The sequence below is a fragment of the Eulemur rufifrons genome, chromosome 7, assembly GCF_041146395.1.
Source record: "Eulemur rufifrons isolate Redbay chromosome 7, OSU_ERuf_1, whole genome shotgun sequence".
NCBI lineage: Eukaryota > Metazoa > Chordata > Mammalia > Primates > Lemuridae > Eulemur > Eulemur rufifrons.
Window position 1 is genome coordinate 276,829,296 of NC_090989.1, and position 22,053 is coordinate 276,851,348.

Consider the following 22,053-nt stretch of genomic DNA (forward strand, 5'->3'; position numbering starts at 1 on the left):
AGCTCTGTCGTAAATATTTAAATGTTCAAAAGGATTTTCTTCTTCCAAGGGAAAAAAAGCGTAACAAAAAGAAGTACTGTCCAAAATGACAGATGTTTTGTTTTTTTTTAAACTCCCATTAGTACCACAGATAAAGCCAATTACCTCACCTAGTTTACCCCTAATAGAATCTAAGAACCAAAATACCAGCTATACTTGTTACCCAAATATCGCTATTTCAATCGTTCTCCTCTGAAAGGAGGCTCAGACTAGGCTGCAAAGCTCCTCTAGTGTGGAAAGGACATGGGCTTTGGAATGAGAAAGACTAGCGCTGGAAATATCAGGCAAGATATTGAGCTTCCACAGATACTGAGCTTCCGCAAGTATAAAACAAGGATAACAGCACCTTTATTTAATCCTCCAACACATACTGATAAAGAATCTTTTAAGTGTGAAGCACTGGGGGCATAAAAATACAGGTATCTATGAACACACACACGGAGACACAGAGACACACGCACACACACGCTTCAGGGAAAAGAGCAGAGTGCTGGTCATCAGACCTTTACACTCCAGGCAGAGCAGCTGTGTTTTCTCTGACAGACATGACCAGGCCACAAAGAAAGACCTAAGGATACTGACATCAGAGATTACTCAACTAAAATGTCCAGCTCAACTGGGACCAGCCCTACCCGCCTCCTCAGAGTTTCCGATAGGTTTGCTGGGCTCCACTCTTAAATATGAGCAGAGAAGCCAGTATTAGGATACTCTCAGGAAAGTCTCTAATGTGAAAGACATGGGCAAAAATAAATAGAAATAAATCAACAAAAAGGAAACAGATACTAGACAAGGAGAATAATTTAACAATGATCACTGAAGCCAGGTACAGTGGCTCACGCTTGTAATCCCAGCTACTAAGAAAGCAGAGGGGGGGAGGATTCCTTGAGCCCAAGAGTTCGAGGCTGCAGTGAGCTGTAACAGTGCCATTACACTCTTGCCTGGGCATCAGAGCAAGACCCTGTTTCTAAAATAGATAAAGGGGCTGGACACGGTGGCTCACGCCTGTAATCCTAGCACTCTGGGAGGCCGAGGCGAGTGGATCATTTGAGCTCAGGAGTTTGAGACCAGCCTGGGCAAGAGTGAGATCCTGTCTCTACTAAAAAAAAAAAATAGAAAGAAATTATATGGACAACTAAAAATATATAGAGAAAATATTAGCCGGGCATGGTGGCGCATGCCTGTAGTCCCAGCTACTCGGGAGGCTGAAGCAGGAGGATTGCTTGAGCCCAGGAGTTTGAGGTTGCTGTGAGCTAGGCTGATGCCATGGCACTCTAGCCTGGGCAACAGAGTGAGACTCTGTCTCAAAAAAATAAAATAAAATAAAATAAAATAAAATAAAATAAAATAGATAAAGAAATAAATCATTAATATTCTCAAAGGTAAGAGGAGATATTTCAACCATGATAAAAAACAAGATAATTAGATATGTATATGTACGTATGTGTATTTGTGTTATAGACACATATCTATATCTATATACATGAAAAGAAAATTTAAAGAACAAATGAAAAATTTCAACAAAAGGGCTAGAAAATAAAGGCAATGTAATTTCCTAAAGAAAAAATGAGCAAAGGATAGACAATGAAAAATAAGAAAATCAGACAACTAGACCGTAAGTTCCAATATATGAATAAAAGTTCCCAAACACAGAACAGAAAAAAATGGAGGTAAGAAAGTCAATGGACTAACTCAAGAAAATGGGCAGAGTTTCCAGATTGAAAGGATTTACCAAGTACATGCCAAGCACCGTGGTTAAAAGTAAACTAGGGCCAGGGATGGTGGCTCACTCCTGTAATCCTAACACTTTGAGAGGCCAAGGCAGGAGGATCACTTGAGGCCAGGAGTTCAAGACCAGCCTGGGCAATGTAGCAAGACCCCGCCTCTACAAAAAATGAAAAAAATTAGCTGGGTATGGTGTTGTGCACTGGTAGTCCCAGCTATTCAGGAGGCTGAGGCAGGAAGATTCCTTGAGGCCAGGAGACTGAGGGTGTAATTCACACCTGTGAATAGCCACTAAACTCCAGCCTGGGCAACATAGGGAGACCCCATCTTTTAAAAAAATAAACAAAAATATCAAAGTAGGCCGGGCGCGGTGGCTCACGCCTGTAATCCTAGCACTCTGGGAGGCCGAGGTGGGCGGATCGTTTGAGCTCAGGAGTTCGAGACCAGCCTGAGCAAGAGCGAGACCCCATTTCTACTAAAAATAGAAAGAAATTATATGGACAGCTAAAAATATATATAGAAAAAATTAGCCGGGCATAATGGCGCATGCCTGTAGTCCCAGCTACTCGGGAGGCTGAGACAGGAGGATCGCTTGAGCTCAGGAGTTTGAGGTTGCTGTGAGCTAGGCTGACGCCACGGCACTCACTCTAGCCTGGGCAACAGAGAGAGACTCTGTCTCAAAAAAAAAAAAAAAAAAAAAAAATCAAAGTAAACCCACAGCAGGGAACGTTGTTGAGAAATTAAAAAAACAATAGGGACAAAGAAGATTTTATAAGCTTCCAGAGACTGAAAACAGGTTGCATAAAAAGAATACAGAATTAGAATATTCACACTTCTTCAGAAATACTGGAAGCTAGAAAGTGACGAATACCTTCCAAATGTGGAAGGGAAATAATTTCTGACTTCTACCAAAACCATCATTAAAATGTGAGAGTAAATTAAAGACATTTGTGGAAGTGCGTGATCTAAAAAATTTTATCTCATATTCATCCTTTCCTAGGAAGCAACTACAGGAGATGCTGTACCAAAACAAGAGAGTAACCAAGAAAGAAGACACAGGATATAGGAAGTGGGGGATCCAATACAGAAGAGAAGCGAAGAACTGCCAGGATAATAATGAAAAGAGATTCCGGGATGAGAGCAGAACAGCATATGAGATGGTGACAAGTTCAGATGCTCTGGGAAACAATTCATCACGAAGATAAAATTAAGAGAAGAGCTAAAAATTCTGAACAAACTGAGAGAAGATTTAGACAACTGATGAGGAGACTGGGGTTGAATTAGTGATAAGCTCAGAAAAAGACAAGAAAGACGGATAATTATTTGTTACAGGAAAAGTAAAAAGTTGCATAGGAAAGAAAAAGTAACCATAGTTTACTACTAATATTTGGCTTAGCTGTTAAAAGTATTCTATACTCATAATAAGATAAGCACTAAATATTCAGCTAATCAAAATTATGTGGATAAAATTACCCATTTATGAAAATTGTCTATGATGTGGATAAAACAACGCAAAGGATAGAAATGTGAGTTGAGAACCGGAAGAGGAAAGAGAGCTAAATTTCTCTTTCATAGTGGGAAATCAACATGTAAAACTGAAGAATCAAGAACTATCAATACTAGCATATTTGTTAGAAAAATGGTGATAAAATTCCAAAATAATCAGCTAAAAAATGTTAACAGTGGTCTCAGGGAAGAGGCAAATAGGGGTAGCACAAGAGAGCAGGCAAGTACTGTTTTTACTAAAGAAACTGGAGGGACTTTCTGAGTAGTTCTCACCCCGACAGCACAATGGAGTCGGTCTTAAAAAACACTGAGAGCTGAGATACGCCCCAGGTCAAGTGAATCAGAATCCCAGGTGGTGGGGCCCAGGTACAAGTGGTTTTCAAAAGGGTTCTAAATGTTTCTGATGCACAGAAAGAGTTGAGAACTAAAGCTTTAAGCTATATGCATGAGTTTCTTTCATAAATATAAAAAAGTAATATTTAAATGAAGAAATACACATGAAACTTTGTATTTAAATGAAGAAACATATAAGAGACACTTATAAAATGCTCATATATGTGAAACATATATAGCAAAGCAGGTACTCAAGAAATAATACATCAGTTACTCAGTTCTCTTTTTTCATTAAAAACTTGCAAAATGGTAGTTTAAGACTTCTTTAAAAATGCTTTTGTGGGAAAAGTAAATATTAGACACCTTCAGATGTTATCCCAGAGAACCGCATACTTGAATTAGATGCATTAAGTAATACTAATTTTTAAAAAGACCAGATTGGTCTGTGCCTTGCTCTGATTTGCCTACTGCATGTGGGGTCCTCGTTTCATTTCTAAATATCAGTATGTTACAAACAATTTAATTCTTTAAAGTACTGATATTGCATGTGTTTGCTTTTGATAAAGCAAACAAACAAAAAACACTTTCTGTTTATCCACAGTTGTCTTGGGCATCTAGAATTAAATCATGATGTATAATTGAGTAAATACATTTCCAGTTATGCACAAAGGTGTTTTTTAAAATCAGTATCCAGTATTCATTTTATATCTAAACAAGTGTTCTGGAAATAGCAGGCATATACAATGAACGATAATCTTGAGATTATAAGAAGTGTCCAATAATGTCCAATTAAATTGAAAGACATTAATAGATTGCTAAAATACTCTAGGTGCACGCTAGATCATGTTAAACAATACACCTGACCTGCTGTATCAACACATTCTGTCACATACTCAAACTGTAGCAACTGATTCATTTTCATTGACAAAGACACAGAATGCTTCTTTTGAATTCTGTGAAGACACAAAATGCCTAGACTCTTCTGGTTTTATAAGTTGAATTGTGGTAGCCAACAAACCTTTTCCTGCAGCAGCCTCCCACACTCTCCTAACTCTCATAACACCACACACACACACACACACACACACACAATTTAGTAAAGTATACAGCAAACTTTCCTAAAATTCAAAAGTTGTAATATTAAACTGACAAAACAGATAGCAGGAAATATGCTGAAAAATTTAGAGTGAGTTAGATGCTCTTAGAATTCAGAGTTTAAAAAGTGAAACTAAACATGAAAACTAAATGGAAAACATACTTGGGGTCAGCCTTCTTGGCTACTAGACATTTCCATGGCTCTCCTGAAATAAACCTATAAATGTTTGCTTCTCCATCTAATTGCAAATATGAACATTCACAATAGAAATAGCTTACAGTGGCAGATCAGTGTACTTTGTGAACATATTTTTCACTAATGAAACATTCCAACCAGATACAAAGGACTCTAAAGACTATGTTTTCATTTTCCTATAAATTATTACAGTTGGAATTCTAAAATCCAACTTTAAAGTGCTCACTGCTGGCATTCTTTTTAGAATCTCTGAAAACCTCTGCTTTAATAGCAAAATATAAAACAAAGGATATTCAAGTCAGATCCCTGTCACTTTTTGCAGCATTCAGGGCCATCTTTTGTTCCAAATGTCACAAATTTTTAAAAAATTAAGTGCATGTAAAACAATGTTAATATTCAAAGACTATAACTGTATAACATGGGATAAAAGTTTCACTTAAACTACAGCAGCTCAGTGTGTAGACAGAAGGGGAAAACGTTCAAAAACCAGAAAATAAAATTCACCCTTATACTTCTACCTCTATAAAAAAAATTATTCTGGGTTGTATAAAAAAATAAACCTCCCACCAGAGATCTTGGAAATCTTGAATTTTTTTTTCCTGCAGGAGGATTTATTATTTTCCACTGAGTGTCCATTCATGCGTTTTCTTCTTGTTTCTATTCATAGCACGAATCCTGACTAGCATGCACAACCTCAAAAGAAAAGAAACACTAAATACAAACTGTGTAAGAGTAAATAAAGTAAAGCAAAATAAAAAGGCACACATTAAGAGTGGGTACCCTTGGGCTGGTGCCATAATGTCTAATGTGTGCAACAGCCATCAGGGAACTCACCTTGTATGCAACACTATTGGATGAATCCACAATGATAAACAGAGGCTTCCTGGTGAAAGGATAGAGATCTCCAGGATGAAGGCTGGAATAACAACAACAACAACAATGAAGAATTGTATAACTAAGTCGGCCAAGTCTCAGACATCTTATTCTTCAGTTTGATCTGCATATATCTGTATATATCTCCTTTTCATCATAGCACTGAGAAAAAAACCAAAGATTAATTAAGCAAAGGACAAAAAAAGTCTCTATTTACTGGGATAGCCAAGTCAGTTTTATTTTAAACAAAAAGTTTAGAAATAATTATTGTTGAAGAATATCTAAGCTAAAGAGAAGTCTATATATTTAAAGATGACTAAACATACAGAATGAAAACCTCAGAAGTCAGCAAGTAGGTACTTGTTTCATATTTAAAAGCTCCTCCTAAAAACATGTTTTGAAAATAAGATGTAATAACACAACCAGATTTGTGTTTCAATGAATCTTCAAAATCTCTATTTTAAAGATTTTTAATATTTCAAGTAACATCTTAATATTGTAATATATATTTTTAATTTCAGCATATTATGGGGGTATAAATGTTTAGGTTATATATATTGCCCTTGCCCTCCTTCCCCCCGCCCCCAAATCAGAGCTTCAAGCACGTCCATCCCCCAGACAGTGCACATCGCACTCATTATGTGTGTATATGCCCATCCCCCCCATCTGCCCGACGCCTGATGAATGTTATTCCTATATGTGCACTTAGGTGTTGATCAGTTAAAACCAATTTGATGGTGAGTACATGTGGTGCTTATTTTTCCATTCTTGGGATACTTCACTCAGTAGAATGGATTCCAGCTCTATAGAGGATAATACAAGAGGTGCTAGGTCACCATTGTTTCTTATAGCTGAATAGTGCTCCATGGTATACATATACCACATTTTATTAATACACTCATGTATTGATGGGCACTTGGGTTGTTTCCACATCTTTGCAATTGTGAATTGTGCGATTATAAACATTCGAGTGCAGATGTCTTTTTTATAGAATGTCTTTTGTTCTTTTGGGTAGATGCCCAGTAATGGGACTGCTGGATTAAATGGTAGATCTACTTGTATCTCTTTGCGGTATCTCCATATTGCTTTCCACAGAGGTTGCACTAGTTTGCAGTCCCACCAGCAGTGTATGAGTGTTCCTATCTCTCTACATCCACGCCAACATTTATTGTTTTGAGACTTTTTGATAAAGGCCATTCTCACTGGAGATAAGTGATATCTCAGTGTGGTTTTGATTTGCATTTCCCTGATGATTAGAGATGTTGAGCATTTTTTCATATGTTTTTGGCCATTATTCTATCTTCTTTTGAAAAGTTTCTGTTCATGTCCTTTGTCCACTTTTTGATAGGGTCGTTTGATTTTTTCTTGCTGGTTTTTCTGAGTTCTAAATAGATTCTAGTTATCAGCCCTTTATCGGATGTGTAGCATGCGAATTATCTTCTCCCATTCTGTAGGTTCTGTTCACTCTCGTGATAGTTTCTTTGGCTGTGCAGAAGCTTTTTAATTTGAGCAGGTCCCATTTATTTATTTTTGTTGTTGCTGTGATTGCCTTTGGGGTCTTCTCTTCATAAATTCTTTGCCTAGGCCAATGTCTAGAAGAGTATTTCCAACGTTTTCTTCTAGAATTCTTATAGTTTCATGCCTTAGGTTTAAGTCTGTTATCCATTGTGAGTTGATTTTTGTGAGAGGTGAAAGGTGTGGATCCTGTTTCAGTCTCCTCCATATGGCTATCCACAATATTAATATTAATATTGCAGACAACAAGTAGGGAACCCTCTTTTACTATCCTTTATGTTTCCTCTGGACATTTGCATCAGAATCACAAGGGTGCCTGTTAAACATGGAGATTCACTGGCCTACAGAAGACCTACTGAACCCAAAGGCTGAAGTCCAGTAACATGGATTATATTTGAGAGCCACTGCTGGCATGCTCTCTTTCCCAAGGCTTAGGAGACAACGTGTATATGTGTATAGATATTAATGTAAATGTAAATACATAAAATGATGTTTCAAGGAACAATATCATCAAACCTCAATATATTTTAAATGGTTTTTCTTTCTTTTCTTAATAAAAATTGTATACATTAAAGGTATAAAACATGATTATTTGATATATGCATACATTGTGTAGTGAGTACCATGATCAAATTAATCAACACATCCATCCCCACACATAGCTACCCTTTGTATGTATCTGTGTGTGTGTGGGTGATGAGGACACTTAAGATCTACTCTTTTAGCAAATTTCAAGTAAGTAATACAGTATTAACTACTGACAACATGCTGTACGTTAGATCTTATTCATCTTATAACTGAAAGGTTTTACCCTCTGACCATCTCTCTTCATTTCCCGCGACCCCTAGCCCCTGGCAACCACCACTCTACTGTCTGCTTCTATGAGTTTGACTTCTTTATATCTACATATAAGTGAGATTATGCAGTACAGGGTAAGCATCTCTAATCTGAAAATCCAAAATGCAAAAAGCTACAAAATGCAAAACTTTCTGAGAGCAGACATAACACGACAAGTGGAAAATTCTATATCTGACCTCATGTTACAGGTTATAGTCAAAACACATGCACATGGCCGGATACGGTGGCTCAGGCCTGTAATTCTAGCATTCTGGAAGACCAGGGTGGGAGGATTTCTTGAGCTCAGGAGTTCAAGACCATCCTGAGCAAAAGTGAGACCCTGTCTCTACTAAAAATAGAAAAATTAGCTGGGCGTTGTGGTGTGTGCCTATAGTCCCAGCTACTCGGCTACTCCGGAGGCCGAGGAAAGAGGATCACTTAAGCTCAGGAGTTTAAGGTTGCAGTGAGGTACGATGATGCTACTGTACTCTACCCAGGGCGACAGAGCAAGACCATGCATACAACACAGTTTATTCAGCATCCCAAAGGAAAAAATAAAACTATCTTTACACTATGTGTATGAGGTGTATATGAATTTCATGTTTAGACTTGAGTCCCATCCCCAAGATGTCTCATTATGTATATGCTAATATTCCAAAATCTGAAAACATCCAAAACCTGAAATATTTCTGGTCCCAAGCATTTCAGATGAGGGATATTCAATCTGTATTAGAAATGTAGTTTCAGACCAGTCAAGTTTTCTTTATAACAAGATTGCTTTCTCTCAGCTAGAGAAACTCTAGAGCCAATAATGACCCAAGCAGTGAAGGTGTTGTGTTTGGAAAAAGAGCAAACTTTCATAGATGAAATTCTATTCGAAATCATATAATTAAGTTCATTTGTGCTATATCGAACCAAAGGAACTTTATATGTAACGGATCGAGTCTCTGTCTCAAAAAAAAAAAAAAACCCACAAGATGAAAATAAGTTCTTTCCAAAGGATCCTTATATAAAGTTCATACTGATGTTAAAATGTATCATATCTTGACATATTATTTACTTATGTATACATGCATTGTCTCCTACTAGAATACAATTTTGTGCACTGATATATTTCCAGTGATTGAAGAGTGCTTGACATATAATATATACTAAATAAAATATTTGTTCAATGAATGAATAGCAACCAAAAATTCTAATTTCCTAGGATAGTCAGAGCCTCAAATATTGCTGGAGTTCAAATAAGTATTATTAATAGTGGTCTAAGGGAACCTTTCTAGTACTTGAAAAAAGTCCCCATTTCACCTAATATTTTTTATATTTATAGACAGAGCTATAATTTCTATGATAGGGAGAGACACCAGAATACATACCAGTGCATTTCCTTGTGGGATTGATTTCGTTTATGGATGGCATCTCCATTTATAATATCTCGGTTACTATTAGTAAGTACACCTCCAAAATCGTAAGGACCTATAGAAACAAAGGGAAGAATCCTAGACTTCAGTTGAAGAGTATCATTGATCTGCTGTTCAAATACAAAAGTATTGTGTGAATCTCTCATTGACACAAGGAAAGATAATTACAAAACATTTTATTTTAAAAGTAAACATTTTAATTTAATGCAGTACTTAAATGATTTCACCATGTTGTCTGTTTCAACATTTTAAAAAATCATTTAATTATTCATCAGTTCTTCAAACAGAATATAATGAGAAACAAAACAAGAATCTACTGCATCCCATTATTCTGGGTAACAAAAGGATGGAGATGGGGGATGTCCAAAATGACCTTTTCATTTCAAGGTCATTTCATTAAAATTTTAGGTTTAACAAAATTATTTTAAAAAGAAAGTTGCAGAATGAAATCTTAATCTCTTAAATAACTATAATTTTAAATGAGCCACTAATTGTAAAATTTAGGAAAAAATTTGAATAGAATTTGAAAATTCTCTTTGTAAAAAGCTTCATTTTTAAGAAAAGTACTGCCAAATTTTAGTTTGTGAAAAATCCATTATTGTTACTATTATATCAGCCACTTTAGTTCTGGTTTTGAAGTTAGCTTTTTCTTACTGGATTCATATGAGTTAGCTAAACTCTTATCTAAATGGAATAGCAGCTATGGGATGTTCGGATAATCTCTCTTAAAGGACCACTGAGTTTTTACCTATTGTACTTTGAAAAAAGTAAAATAAGAGGTCAATATGTTAGGCACGGACCCAGAAAATCTGCTTTAACAGTATATATTATAAGACATAAAAATAATTATTTGTAAATAAAATTACTAGCTTTATTACAAAAAAACTAGTTTAAGATTTTGCATCACTTTTAATGTTAAGTGTTCTACTTTATCCCTTAAAAAATTACTGCAATGAAAAGACTAAAGAGATTTGTTTTGTTTTCATTTTAACATTTAGGAGAATCTGTAGGTCATGCACGGAAGATGGCAGGGACATGCATTGTATAAAGGAATGCAAATTTCAACAAACAGATGAGGAGGAAAATGTTAAGAATGCTAAGACAATTTTTTTTTTTTTTTGGGCCTAGACAGAGATTTAATTATCTTATTTACATCCAAGTTACTCATCTATTCTGATAAATTTCTGGACTCATATATACTCTGGACAGTTTTAAGTTTTTATTCTGAAACAGCATCCCAATATTCTACAGATTGAAAACATAAAACAAAATAAAGGAAAAGAACAGAAAACAAAATCATGACAAGGGCTTGAACTTTCACAGTTACAAAAGTACACTGATTTCTACAAAGACTTTCAGCCATAATGTAGCCACTGACCAAATTCCCTAATGCACTAAAGGTTGAGAAAAATTCATTGATGCGAAATAGATAATTAGACTTACTTATTCCATCATCCTTTCAAATTTAAAACATCAAACTCCTTGCATACATCTATATATGTATAGATATTATGCTTTTGGAAAATTTGATAGTGAAACAAGCACTGAATATGTGAATTTTCTCATGATTTAGAAGAAAATTGATGAGCTTCACCATATAATATTTCAGGAGACAAAAGAGACTGAGGTATCTATAAGATTGCCAATTCAACAAATAGACCAGGTTTCAAATTTGATCACCTATCTAGAAAGCCTGAGATGGTCTGTGGGCCCTGGGCCATCATCTTGTAGAAAATAAAGAGAGTTCAAGCCCTGCTCACGACAGGGAGCATTCCTTTATTATACCTTCACTATCAGAACGACCTGTGGGGAAAACGCCAGTGGCTGACAGGTAAATCAGAAGCACACTATTGGCAGGCAGCTCCTGAAATTAAAGAAAATCACACATACAAAACAACAAACAGAAAAAAACAACACAGCTTTATTTAAAGTTCATGACATTTTAAAGTTGTGAGGAAAACAAGAACCTAATTCAACCTAATTCAACATATTGTCTTTTCCGAGAGAAGAGTCACTCTTGCTGGTTCTGACTTAAAACTATACACACAGCAAAGATTCATTATTAATCTATAATCTATAACTATTGCCAGAAGTTGTGAAGATGTGTCTGATTCAAAAACCCCATCATTTAGAGAATGCTCTCTGAAAACTTGAAATGGAGGAGATCCTGACTGTAGGTCTAAAAGACAAAATTCTTTCTATGGATTTCTCTATATAAATTTTGGGAAGAATTCTATTTCACATAGATCTTTCAGATGATCAAAATGTTTCACAGAGCTGCCTGAATACATAAGATGCCTAGGCACTCTGCTCTTGTCACTTCTGAATTGACTGTTACACCTAAAGTAGTTGAATCATAAAAACTTTGAGAAAGGAGCATGATAATTAATCAACATTTTCATTAATTAATAAGGAACATTCACAACATCGTAAGAAATTTTCATTCCAAAAAAGCTATGAATAGGATCATTATTTTAGAGGCAGTTTTTCATTTTCATAGACTCTTGAATCAAATAGTCAAAGAAAAGAATGTCTCTCAGATTTTATTTAGGGCACATTTTCCTCACAGAGTAAAAAGTACTGGATCACACATACCTTAAAAGACGCTGCTAAGAATGTGTACAGTTGGCTGAAGGTTGGTTTGTAAAGCAGATACTTGTGGGGGTTTTCTCGTCTGGTTGGCTTGTCAGCTGATTCCTGCATTTACACATAGAAAACAATATATAGACAACCTATACTTGACAGATGAATTATCAATGCCTGTTTTCGCTATCCTCTTTATCAAATATTCTTCTTTTTACTCAATGTTACTATAATTGTGCTTCTCTATTTCTCCATTTCTCATCAAGGGAATTCTTATTCACATTTGTAGCATTTGTTGAGTATGAGGAGCGGAAGCAGCCAGAGGGTTACCACATTTGCAAAAGTAGGGAGAAGATCACCTGCATTCCTGGTTTATTCATCTGGGAGGCTAAATTCATTGGCTCCCTTTCCAGCGCTTGCAACATCCGGAACATGTCAACAGTGAGTTCACTGAACTTAACCTGCAAGGAAAACAAACCTGGCCTTTAATGCAGCACACAGACCTTGAAGTCTTTCATCACATTGTTACTCTTGACTTTCATGTGTACTTCAGGACACTGGTTATCTTATTCTCTAACATTTCACCATGAAAATTTTCAAAAGACAAAAAGGTTGGAAGAATTGTACAGTGACACCATCATCTCTATCTTATAATTAACATTTTTTATATTTGTTTTTATCACATACCCCATCTATCTACACCTCTACTGATCCATCAATTGCCTCAGGTATTTTTAAAAACAAAACAAAACAAAACAAAACAAAACACAGCTAATGAAACACAGAGACTATATTAGGTCCTACAAAACATGTTAACTTTTGGCAAATTAGCTAGGCTATGATATGGATGTGACCCATACTTTATAATCTCTAATATGTGTTGCCACTATATGATATTTAAGACAGCATCTTTTTCCATTTTTAATAATACTTATATAGAACTTCAGATAGGCACAGGAGGATAAAACAAAGAGATGAGAATTTTCAAAAGTACCTGTTTCTATGAAATAAAATAAAGAGGAATTATTTAAGGTGAAAATCAGTTTATGAGATTATTCACTAGACTTTCAAATATTTAACTCATTTAATATATTTTTAAGCAGACAAAGCAAAAAGTTAAATTTTCCTCAAAATTTCACAAAGCAAAGTCACAAAGATGGGATTCTCTCACCATGCTTGATGTCTCAACTTGAGTTTCTGAAATGTGACAAAACTACCCTTAAGTTTCACACATTCACTATCAGTTACCTCTACCCAAGAGGATAAAACAAGACCCCTCCCCCAGGACTTAAAGATAATAACCTAGGTTATGTGTCCTTTGTACTTTGTCTAAAATGAGGTATATAAATGAGAATACATGTTCTAGGGTATAACTAACACTTTTGGCTGCATGAAGGTTTTAAGGAACAAACACTATACACAGTACATTTACAGGTCCCTGTTTTAACCTGAGAATAGCTACCTCTCTTAAACCAGATTATTTTTACTTCAAAAAAGGACATCACACGTCATACTTCAAGCCTGATGATCCTTATCTGATGTCTTATGCCAGACATCACTTGAACTTCTCCACTTCCTATTCCTTAATTGGGTCAAATTCCTCTAGTCCTTCAGCTCCCCACTCTCTGTCCCTTAATTATCCTTCTCTATAGTCTCCTTTGTAGGTGGGTTTCTTACTTCCCAAACCATGAAATCAGGTTCAGTGACTGATACTATCTACCTGAACAACAAACTAGAAACCCAAGAGTCATCTCTGACACCTCTTTACTTCCACATCCAACCAAATATCAAAGGCTATCGGTTGTACCTCCTACATATCTCTAGAAACTAACTCCACTGCCCCATTATCACCACTACCCTGTTAGTATAATATATTATCATTCACCAAGATTAGTACGACAATTTCCCAACTGCTCTGCCACCCCCATTTGGCTCCAATCTGTTCTCCACAACTGTAATCAAAATGGTCTTTTCACAGCACAGGCCTCATCATGCTCCTCCCTTCGCATCAAACCCTTTGCTAATTTTCCAACACACTTAGGATGCAAAGTACTGAACATTCACTACCAGTCCCTGTTAATACAGGCCTACCTATCTTTCCTCTTGTGGTTCCCACTGTTCTCTCAGTTCCAGCCAGTTTAGCCTTCTATTAATGTTTTATACTATTCACACCCCCTCTGCACGACAGGCCATGACACGTGCTCTTCCTGCTGCCTGGCTAGAGTGCAGTAGCTGGATCATAGCTCATGGCAACCTCAACCTCCTGGGCTCAAGAGATCCTCCTGCCTCAGCCTCCCAAGTTGCTGGGACCACGGGAGTGTACCACTACACCCAACTAATTTTAAAAATTTTTTGTAGAGACAGGGTCTTGCTATGTTGCTCAGGCTGGCCTCAAACTCCTGGCCCCTAGCAATCACCCCACCTTAGCTTCCCAAAGTGCTAGGATTGTAGGCGTGAACCATCATGCCTGGACTCAAAAAAGTTTTACAGTAGAAATTTGCAAAATAAGGGCCATAAAAGCCAAAAACGGAGGAGTACTAGAGTAATTTAAGAATAACACCTGTAATCCTAGCACTCTGGGAGGCCGAGGCGGGTGGATCGTTTGAGCTCAGGAGTTCGAGACCAGCCTGAGCAACAGCAAGATCCCGTCTCTACTAAAAATGGAAATAAATTATATGGACAACTAAAAATATATATAGAAAAATTAGCCGGGCATGGTGGAGCATGCCTGTAGTCCCAGCTACTTGGGAGGCTGAGGCAGAAGGATTGCTTAAGCCCAGGAATTTGAGGTTGCTGTGAGCTAGGCTGAGGCCATGGCACTTTAGCCCCAGCAACAGAGTGAGGCTCTGTCTCAAAAAAAAAGAAAAGAAAAGAAAAAGAAAAAAAGAAAGAATATTAAAATTTATTTTAAAAAATTATAAAAAAAAAAAAGAATAACAAAAATGACAGATGTAAGGATAGGATTCGAACTTAAAACTTGTGTAAATAACATAAATAGAAAAATGTCTTTGCTGGTGACTTTTCCAATGTCCAATAAATTCCAGTAAATGACATTTCCAGTACATTAAATCCCCAACATTATGGGACTATTCTGTCAGAAAAAATGTATTTGAAATTCAGTTTTGACAAATGTACTCAAAAATAACTCCTCCTAACTGGAAAAGTAATATATAGAAATTTTGGAAACTTCAGAAAGTTGTAAAGAACAACATAAAAATCACCTATAATTCTGCTATTCAGAAATAAATCTTTTAGATATTTGTAAATTACTTCCTAGTCTTTTTCCTGTACATATATGTATATAGACATTCTAACATATATGAAATAATCCTGTTTACATAGCTCCCTGAAAAATTTATTTTCATTTACCGTATCATGAGTTTCCTAGTTATTAAAAATTCTTTCTAAACCATTTAAATGTCTGTAATATAGTCCTCATATGCACATACCATAATTTAATTAACCATTTCCTCACAGATGGATGTCAGGATATTTATAAGGAAATAAATATCCTTATTATCCCTGCCGTTATAATCAAGAGCATTATGTTTCAAAGCAAATTTTAAGCATAATTCCTTCACAATTCTTTACCTGATTATTACAATTACCAATAATGAGTGCATCAGCCAGAGACAACTGTCCAACGATCATGCCCTGTTCCAGCAATGGGGCTCCCGTTTCAGCCAGGCGATTAGATGTGATAACAATGGTATTATCATCATTCAATACCATTACAGGGTCCGCCTAAAGAAAAAAGCAGTAAGAAGTTAATGAGCAAGACAAAATATCAATCTAAGTTAATGTTTCTTCTTGACATATGCACACAACAAAAACATAAACCACATAGCCATTTATTTATTCATAATTATGATCTATCTTTCCAGTCAAAAACTGACCTCAATGAAAGCTGCTACTTCTTGAAGCACCAAGTTCCATTCCACTTGGTCTTCAGTATTAAAGCGGTGAGTATAATCTTCAATTTCATCTGACAATTCCTGATTTTAAAATATCACAAAAAAAGTGTTACTAAAAATTCCATAAAAATACATAGCTATACTATACCATATTTCTGACAGAAACTGATATAGTTAAGACGTTTAATTATTATCAATAGACAGTCCCAATTATAACCAAAAACAAAGAATAAAAACTACACGGATTTGCTTCAAAATCTCAAACTCCAGAATGATACACATCAAATAAGATCTTTACAGAGATCCATTTCCTACTCAGTGCTACGTTGGCAATCAATTAATAGAAAAGTCAGAAGAAAATTAAAAATATTTTCTATCATAACCCATGTCAGAAGTTATTATACTTTGAATGTTGTAATTATTTAGATACATCAAAATTATTTTAATGTAAAATCTATTTTTAAGAAATAAAATTATCCATATACAATTAGAGATTAGATTCTAATTACTTTAAAGCACATTTACCTTTACCAGATCCTTCACAACATCCATTTTGTTGAGAAGAAGACAAACTACTATAAATCTTGCATAGTACCGTAGCTTCTTAACTACCAACTCAGGTCTACAATAGATAAATAAAAAATAACTCATTAAGTTAAAAAAGAAGATATACTTTTTTGATTTTTCCATTTTTCTGATGGCTTTTAAAACTCTTTTCATCTTTTTTGCAATTATAAACATTTCTATATATAATCATACAGTCTTTTTGACATATTTCTTACTGACTCATTAAGCTGTTCATCCACATATTCATTCATTCAACAAATATCTATTGAGAACTTAGGAGTGTAAGGCACTATGCTAAATGCTAACATAAAAGGTTTTAAAAAAATCTATAGACAGAGTTCCTTCTTCACAGATCTTACAGACAGAAAAGTACTTAAAATATACAGGAGACAAATAAATACTTAAAACACACTGGAATAAATATAATAACAGGAGAAATAAATGATGCTATTTTGAGTCCAAAGGACTGGGTGAGAAAAGGCTTTCTAGAGAAAGTGATAAATGTTTAAGTTAAGATAGCAAGGAACAGTAAAAGACTACGGAAAATATGAGGTGAAAAGAACTCCAGGAAGAACATTCTTTGTCTCAAAATCTCATTTTTCTAATATTAACAATCAAGACAGCTTTCTCATGTTTACTGTTTGTATATCATATCTTTTTCATCTGTCTACTTTCAATTATCTGTGTCTTTTTTTTTTTTTAGCATATATATTTTTTAGCGATAGGGTCTTTTTCTATTGCTTAGGCTATACTGCAGTGGTGCAATCAATCATAGCTCATTGCGACCTTGAACTCCTGGGTTCAAGCAATCTTCCCACTTCAGCCTGCCAAGTAGCTAGGACTAGGGCAAGAGCCACCATGCCTGATTTTTTTTTTTTAATTTTTATTTTCAAAGGTGGAGTCTTGCTATGTTGCCCAGGGTGGTCTTGAACTCCTGGCCTCAAGTAATCTTCCTGCCTCGGCCTCCCCAAAGCACTGTGATTACAGGCATAAGCCATGGTGCCAGCCTGTCTTTTTATTTAAATTCATCTGTTGTAGACAGTGTATCATTAAATCTTGCTTTTTTTTTTTTACCCACTTTGACAATCTCTACCTTGTACCATTTACATTTAATATTGTTACTGTTTGGCTAGGTTTTTGTCTACCACCTTGCTATTTGTTTCCTGTTTATCCCTTCTCTTTTTGTTGTTCCTCTTTTGTTCCTTTCTTGCTTTCTTTTTGGTTAACCAAATATTTTTTAATGTTTCTTTTTATATCATCTATTGGCTTCTTAGTTACACTTATTCTGTGTTATTGTTCTTTTAGTGATTGCTAGGAGTAGCAATGTGCATCCTAAACTTATCAAATGTCGTTTACAGTCAATATTGTACTCGTTCAAGCCTGACACTTTACACTTACCCCTTATCAATTCAAATCTGACAATTTCAACTTCCACTTCCTGCTTTCCATATCCCACATCACAAATACTTTACAACAGTGTATTTTGTGTATATGTTTGACACTTTCCATAATAAAATTTTTTTAAAATTCTTCTTTGAATGAGTTATTTAGAAATGTATCACTAATTGACAAATTTCTTAAACTCTGTTTTATTCCTGTTTATAATAGAATCATACAATGGTTAAAGAACACATACTTGAAAATTAATTGAACCTTGTATTAAATTTGTTCTGTGGCAAATATAAGTCAACTTCACAAAAGTTTCATATAAGCTTGAAAATAACATACATTTACTTATTGTTGCATACAGTTTTCTGTAAGTTGGAACAAGTTTTTGTTACTCATGTCTTATAATTTCTTATCTTCTTGATATATAAGGTATTAAATATGGTATATCAAAAATTCCCATATATATTAGATCATTTATTAATTTCTCCACTTTTTGCTTTATTATAATGCTACACTATTGGTTATATATAAGTTTAGAATTTTTCTGTTTTCCTTAATTGTTTCTTTTATCATTATGGAGTAAACCTCTATCCTTAATATTTTCTGCCTTAAATAAAAATAATACATACTGGCATATTTTCCCCCTTAGTATCTGTCTTATTTACCTTTTTTTATGTAACTTATATCTTTGAAGGATTTCTTATAAACAGTATGCTACCAGGTTTTTCTAAAAAAGGCATACTGACAATGTCTGTCTTTGAAATGGAAGTTTATATCACTTTCACTCACTGATTACCACCATATTTAGACTTGTTTCTACTTTATTATTTTGTGCTATTTATACTTCTTGAGGTATATTTTCCTTTCCTGTCTTCCATTATAATGATTCATTCTATCTGTTCTGAAGTTACACATTCTCCTTATATTAAGTATACTTTTCTTAGAATATTAACAAATTATTTACTCTATGCTTTTTCTGAACAATAAATGGATCTTATTAGAATGACTTAATTCTTTTTTTTTTTTTTGAGACAAGAGTCTCACTCTTTTGCCCGGGCTAGAGTGCCATGGCGTCAAGCTCACAGCAACCTCAAACTACTGGGCTTAAGCAATCCTTCTGCCTCAGCCTCTGAGTAGCTGGGACTACAGGCATGTGCCACCATGCCCAGCTAATTTTTTCCTATATATATTTTTAGCTTTCCAGATCATTTCTTTCCATTTTTGGTAGAGACAGGGTGTCGCTCTTGCACAGGCTGGTCTCGAACTCCTGACCTTGAGTGATCCTCCTGCCTCAGCCTCTCAGAGTGCTAGGATTACAGGCGTGAGCCACAGCGCCCGGCCTAGAATGACTTAATTCTTTATTCTCTTTCTTCTCTCATGCTATTGTTATCCAAGATTTGGCCCCATTTAATAACCTCAACGAGCCATTATTACTACCTCATAAAATATGTGTTTTAGGATACAAGGGGATACTTTTTTTCACCAATTCTTCTTATATATCACCCCTTCTTCTAGTTTTAATTTTCCTCTTCATTGTTCTTTTATGTCACCAAAACCAACTACTCCCCTGCGAGATCACCACAGCAATGAGGAAATGAACTAGGGACTTCCTTACTTTCTTGACAGCTAAGTTGCCCGTTTAAAGGGATGATTGTTCTATTTTATCCAGCATTTCCAGGTGTTTTGGAACTGATAGTATTTTAGGTTATCTAGTCTACCACATTGTCAGGAGTGGAATTCAAAATAGAAATAAAATTAGTAGAAGGACAATGTCAATTCATACCTGAAATATGAATGACTTAATTCCATTAATTTTTTTGACAAAACAGGTTCTATGAATCAATAGATCATGAATTATGTAACTGGCAAACTTTCCATAAAGGGCCAGATAGGAAACATTTTAAGCTTTGCAGGCCATATTTGATGCCTGTAGCATATTCATCTTTTCCTGTTTCACAACTCTTTGAAAATGTAAAAACGATTCTAATCTGCCAGCCAGTACAAAAACAGGCCATGGGCCCAATTTGGCATGTTGGCCATAGTTCGCCTATCCCTGTATTAAATAAACATTGCATGTAAAACATGTCAGGAATGTAAAGCCATAGCCTATTGGCTGACTCCATATCAAACTGCACAAGAAACGTGACCCTCACTGGAAGGGTCCACGTCAAGCCCTGGTTATCATCAATACCACCACTGTGAACTGCCAAAGCCTTCAATTTTAGATTCTTTCCCACATTAAAAAACTTCAATGCTGTCATCACTAAAGTTGAAATTATGATGCTCTTGACAAACTCTGGACTCCAGAATTCCACCTTGTCCAACCTACCAGGCCCGCTACTTGTAAGACACTGACTAACTGCCCATTTGCCTGAGAAACTCCATTCTTCCAGGTGGCTAACGGCAACATCTCCCTACGACCTCTCGTGTACTCAGAAACTTCACCTTCTCCGTATCTAACTCTGACTAGGTTCAGCCTTGGCCATCTGCAACAGAGTTGGGGTTTCAGGTCCTAGGATGAGTGGTCACGTGACAACACTTCTCCTAAGCAGGATGGGCCCATGGAATGAGATGTTCTGAGTGTTGACTATGCTTAGTGACAGGCAGGCACCGTGGTGACTGCTGGAATGTATCATTTCTCCTGGCCTCAACATAATGCTTAGGTGCTGAGACAGTGCAAGAGAGAACTTGTTCCTTTTGAGGAGAAAAAAATTTTTGTCTTTTAAAAACTGTGAAATTGTGGAATATTTTCTTACTTGGTTTTATCTACTGGCTACTGATTTTAGCAGCTGTTCCTGATTGCTATCTTGACGGCCGGGCCCCCCTTGCCCTGTGTGAACTAAGAAACAAAGAACCTACCAACCGAATAAAGCCTTCCCTGAGCACATACAGCAAGGTCAAGGTTTTACACACTGGATTGTGTAATTTGATTCTAATTTACTGCCCAATGCAAGAGATTTTGTCATCTTGATTCCAAATAATCCTACCTCTATTAATCTGCCCTACGGTAGGAAACAGGACAGGAAAACAATTCAAATGTGGTGTTTGCTATTAAGGCAGAAAGTAACTGCAATAAATCAAACTGTTATGTTTTAAGCCAAGAGGCCCAAGGCCAATTTCCCTTTTGGCAAATGAGAAAATGCAGAAAAGTGAATTGTACAAGGTATTTTGCTATTGCTTAAAATAGTTCTCGGCTTGTATGTACTTTTTTTTAATGCCGATAAAATGTTACATAGCCCTTTTGCATTTTTTAATATATAATTTATCTCACCAAGAACTAATACAAATAGTATAACATAAATTTTTTAAAAATTAGCATTGGTGGAAATATATCTATAGCAAAAATATGTGAAGCAAACCATAGAAAAACCTGAGGGAAAAGTAACTGGGGGAACGTCTGATGGAAGGATGATGTTAGGGAATAACAAAAAGGCATGAGAGGAAATGCAGACTCCAACACCCACACCCCTCACTCATACCACGCATACTCCCCTGCATAAGTCTGAACAACATGTACATGGGAATGAAAGGGATATACAAAAGTGGGACTTTTCCCAAAATGTCACTGTTTAGCTGGAACAATTACAATAATCAACCACAAAGTGTTCTCCAGGAAACCATGTCAAAACTGTTTTCTTCTACTGCTAAGAGAATATAATCTTTTCACCATATAACAACTAAGAGTTCTGTTGCTGGGAGTAGAGAAAACATTCAGATCTTCTATGCCTGAACTTTCTCTTCCAACAATTCTCAGAATGCTAGCAAGAAAGATTCTTCAGCAGATCCCTGATTTCTTCCACAATTCCACACTCATCTGGAATTAATAAAATCACAATCAATGGGTACCCCAAATATGTCTGTAAGCCCCATTAGAAGATAATCTTCTGAAAGGGAACTAGCACCCCTTCTTTTTTTTCCCTCTCCCATTCAAGTATCTGCTACAGTACCAGATATGTGTTCAACAGTTTTTTATTGGGAATGTATGAATTCTACATATTTTTTTCTAACACTAGAGTTACACAACTGCAAAACAGACCTGGGTTTATAAAAAAAAAAATTCAAACAG

General features: G+C 35.7%; 1 protein-coding gene across 1 annotated transcript in view; it reads right to left on the bottom strand.

Annotated features, from left to right (window-relative positions):
* SCAI (suppressor of cancer cell invasion) overlaps positions 1 to 22,053 on the bottom strand; it is a 101,744-nt gene that overhangs the window by 15,581 nt on the left and 64,110 nt on the right. Inside the window, exons 7-14 of the mRNA XM_069474663.1 lie at positions 16,557 to 16,653; positions 16,014 to 16,112; positions 15,709 to 15,861; positions 12,477 to 12,578; positions 12,130 to 12,231; positions 11,320 to 11,398; positions 9,490 to 9,589; positions 5,726 to 5,807 (exon numbers count right to left, since the gene is read on the bottom strand). Of these exons, the coding sequence (XP_069330764.1) occupies positions 5,726 to 5,807; positions 9,490 to 9,589; positions 11,320 to 11,398; positions 12,130 to 12,231; positions 12,477 to 12,578; positions 15,709 to 15,861; positions 16,014 to 16,112; positions 16,557 to 16,653 (814 nt within the window). The remainder of the gene's footprint in view (positions 1 to 5,725; positions 5,808 to 9,489; positions 9,590 to 11,319; positions 11,399 to 12,129; positions 12,232 to 12,476; positions 12,579 to 15,708; positions 15,862 to 16,013; positions 16,113 to 16,556; positions 16,654 to 22,053) is intronic.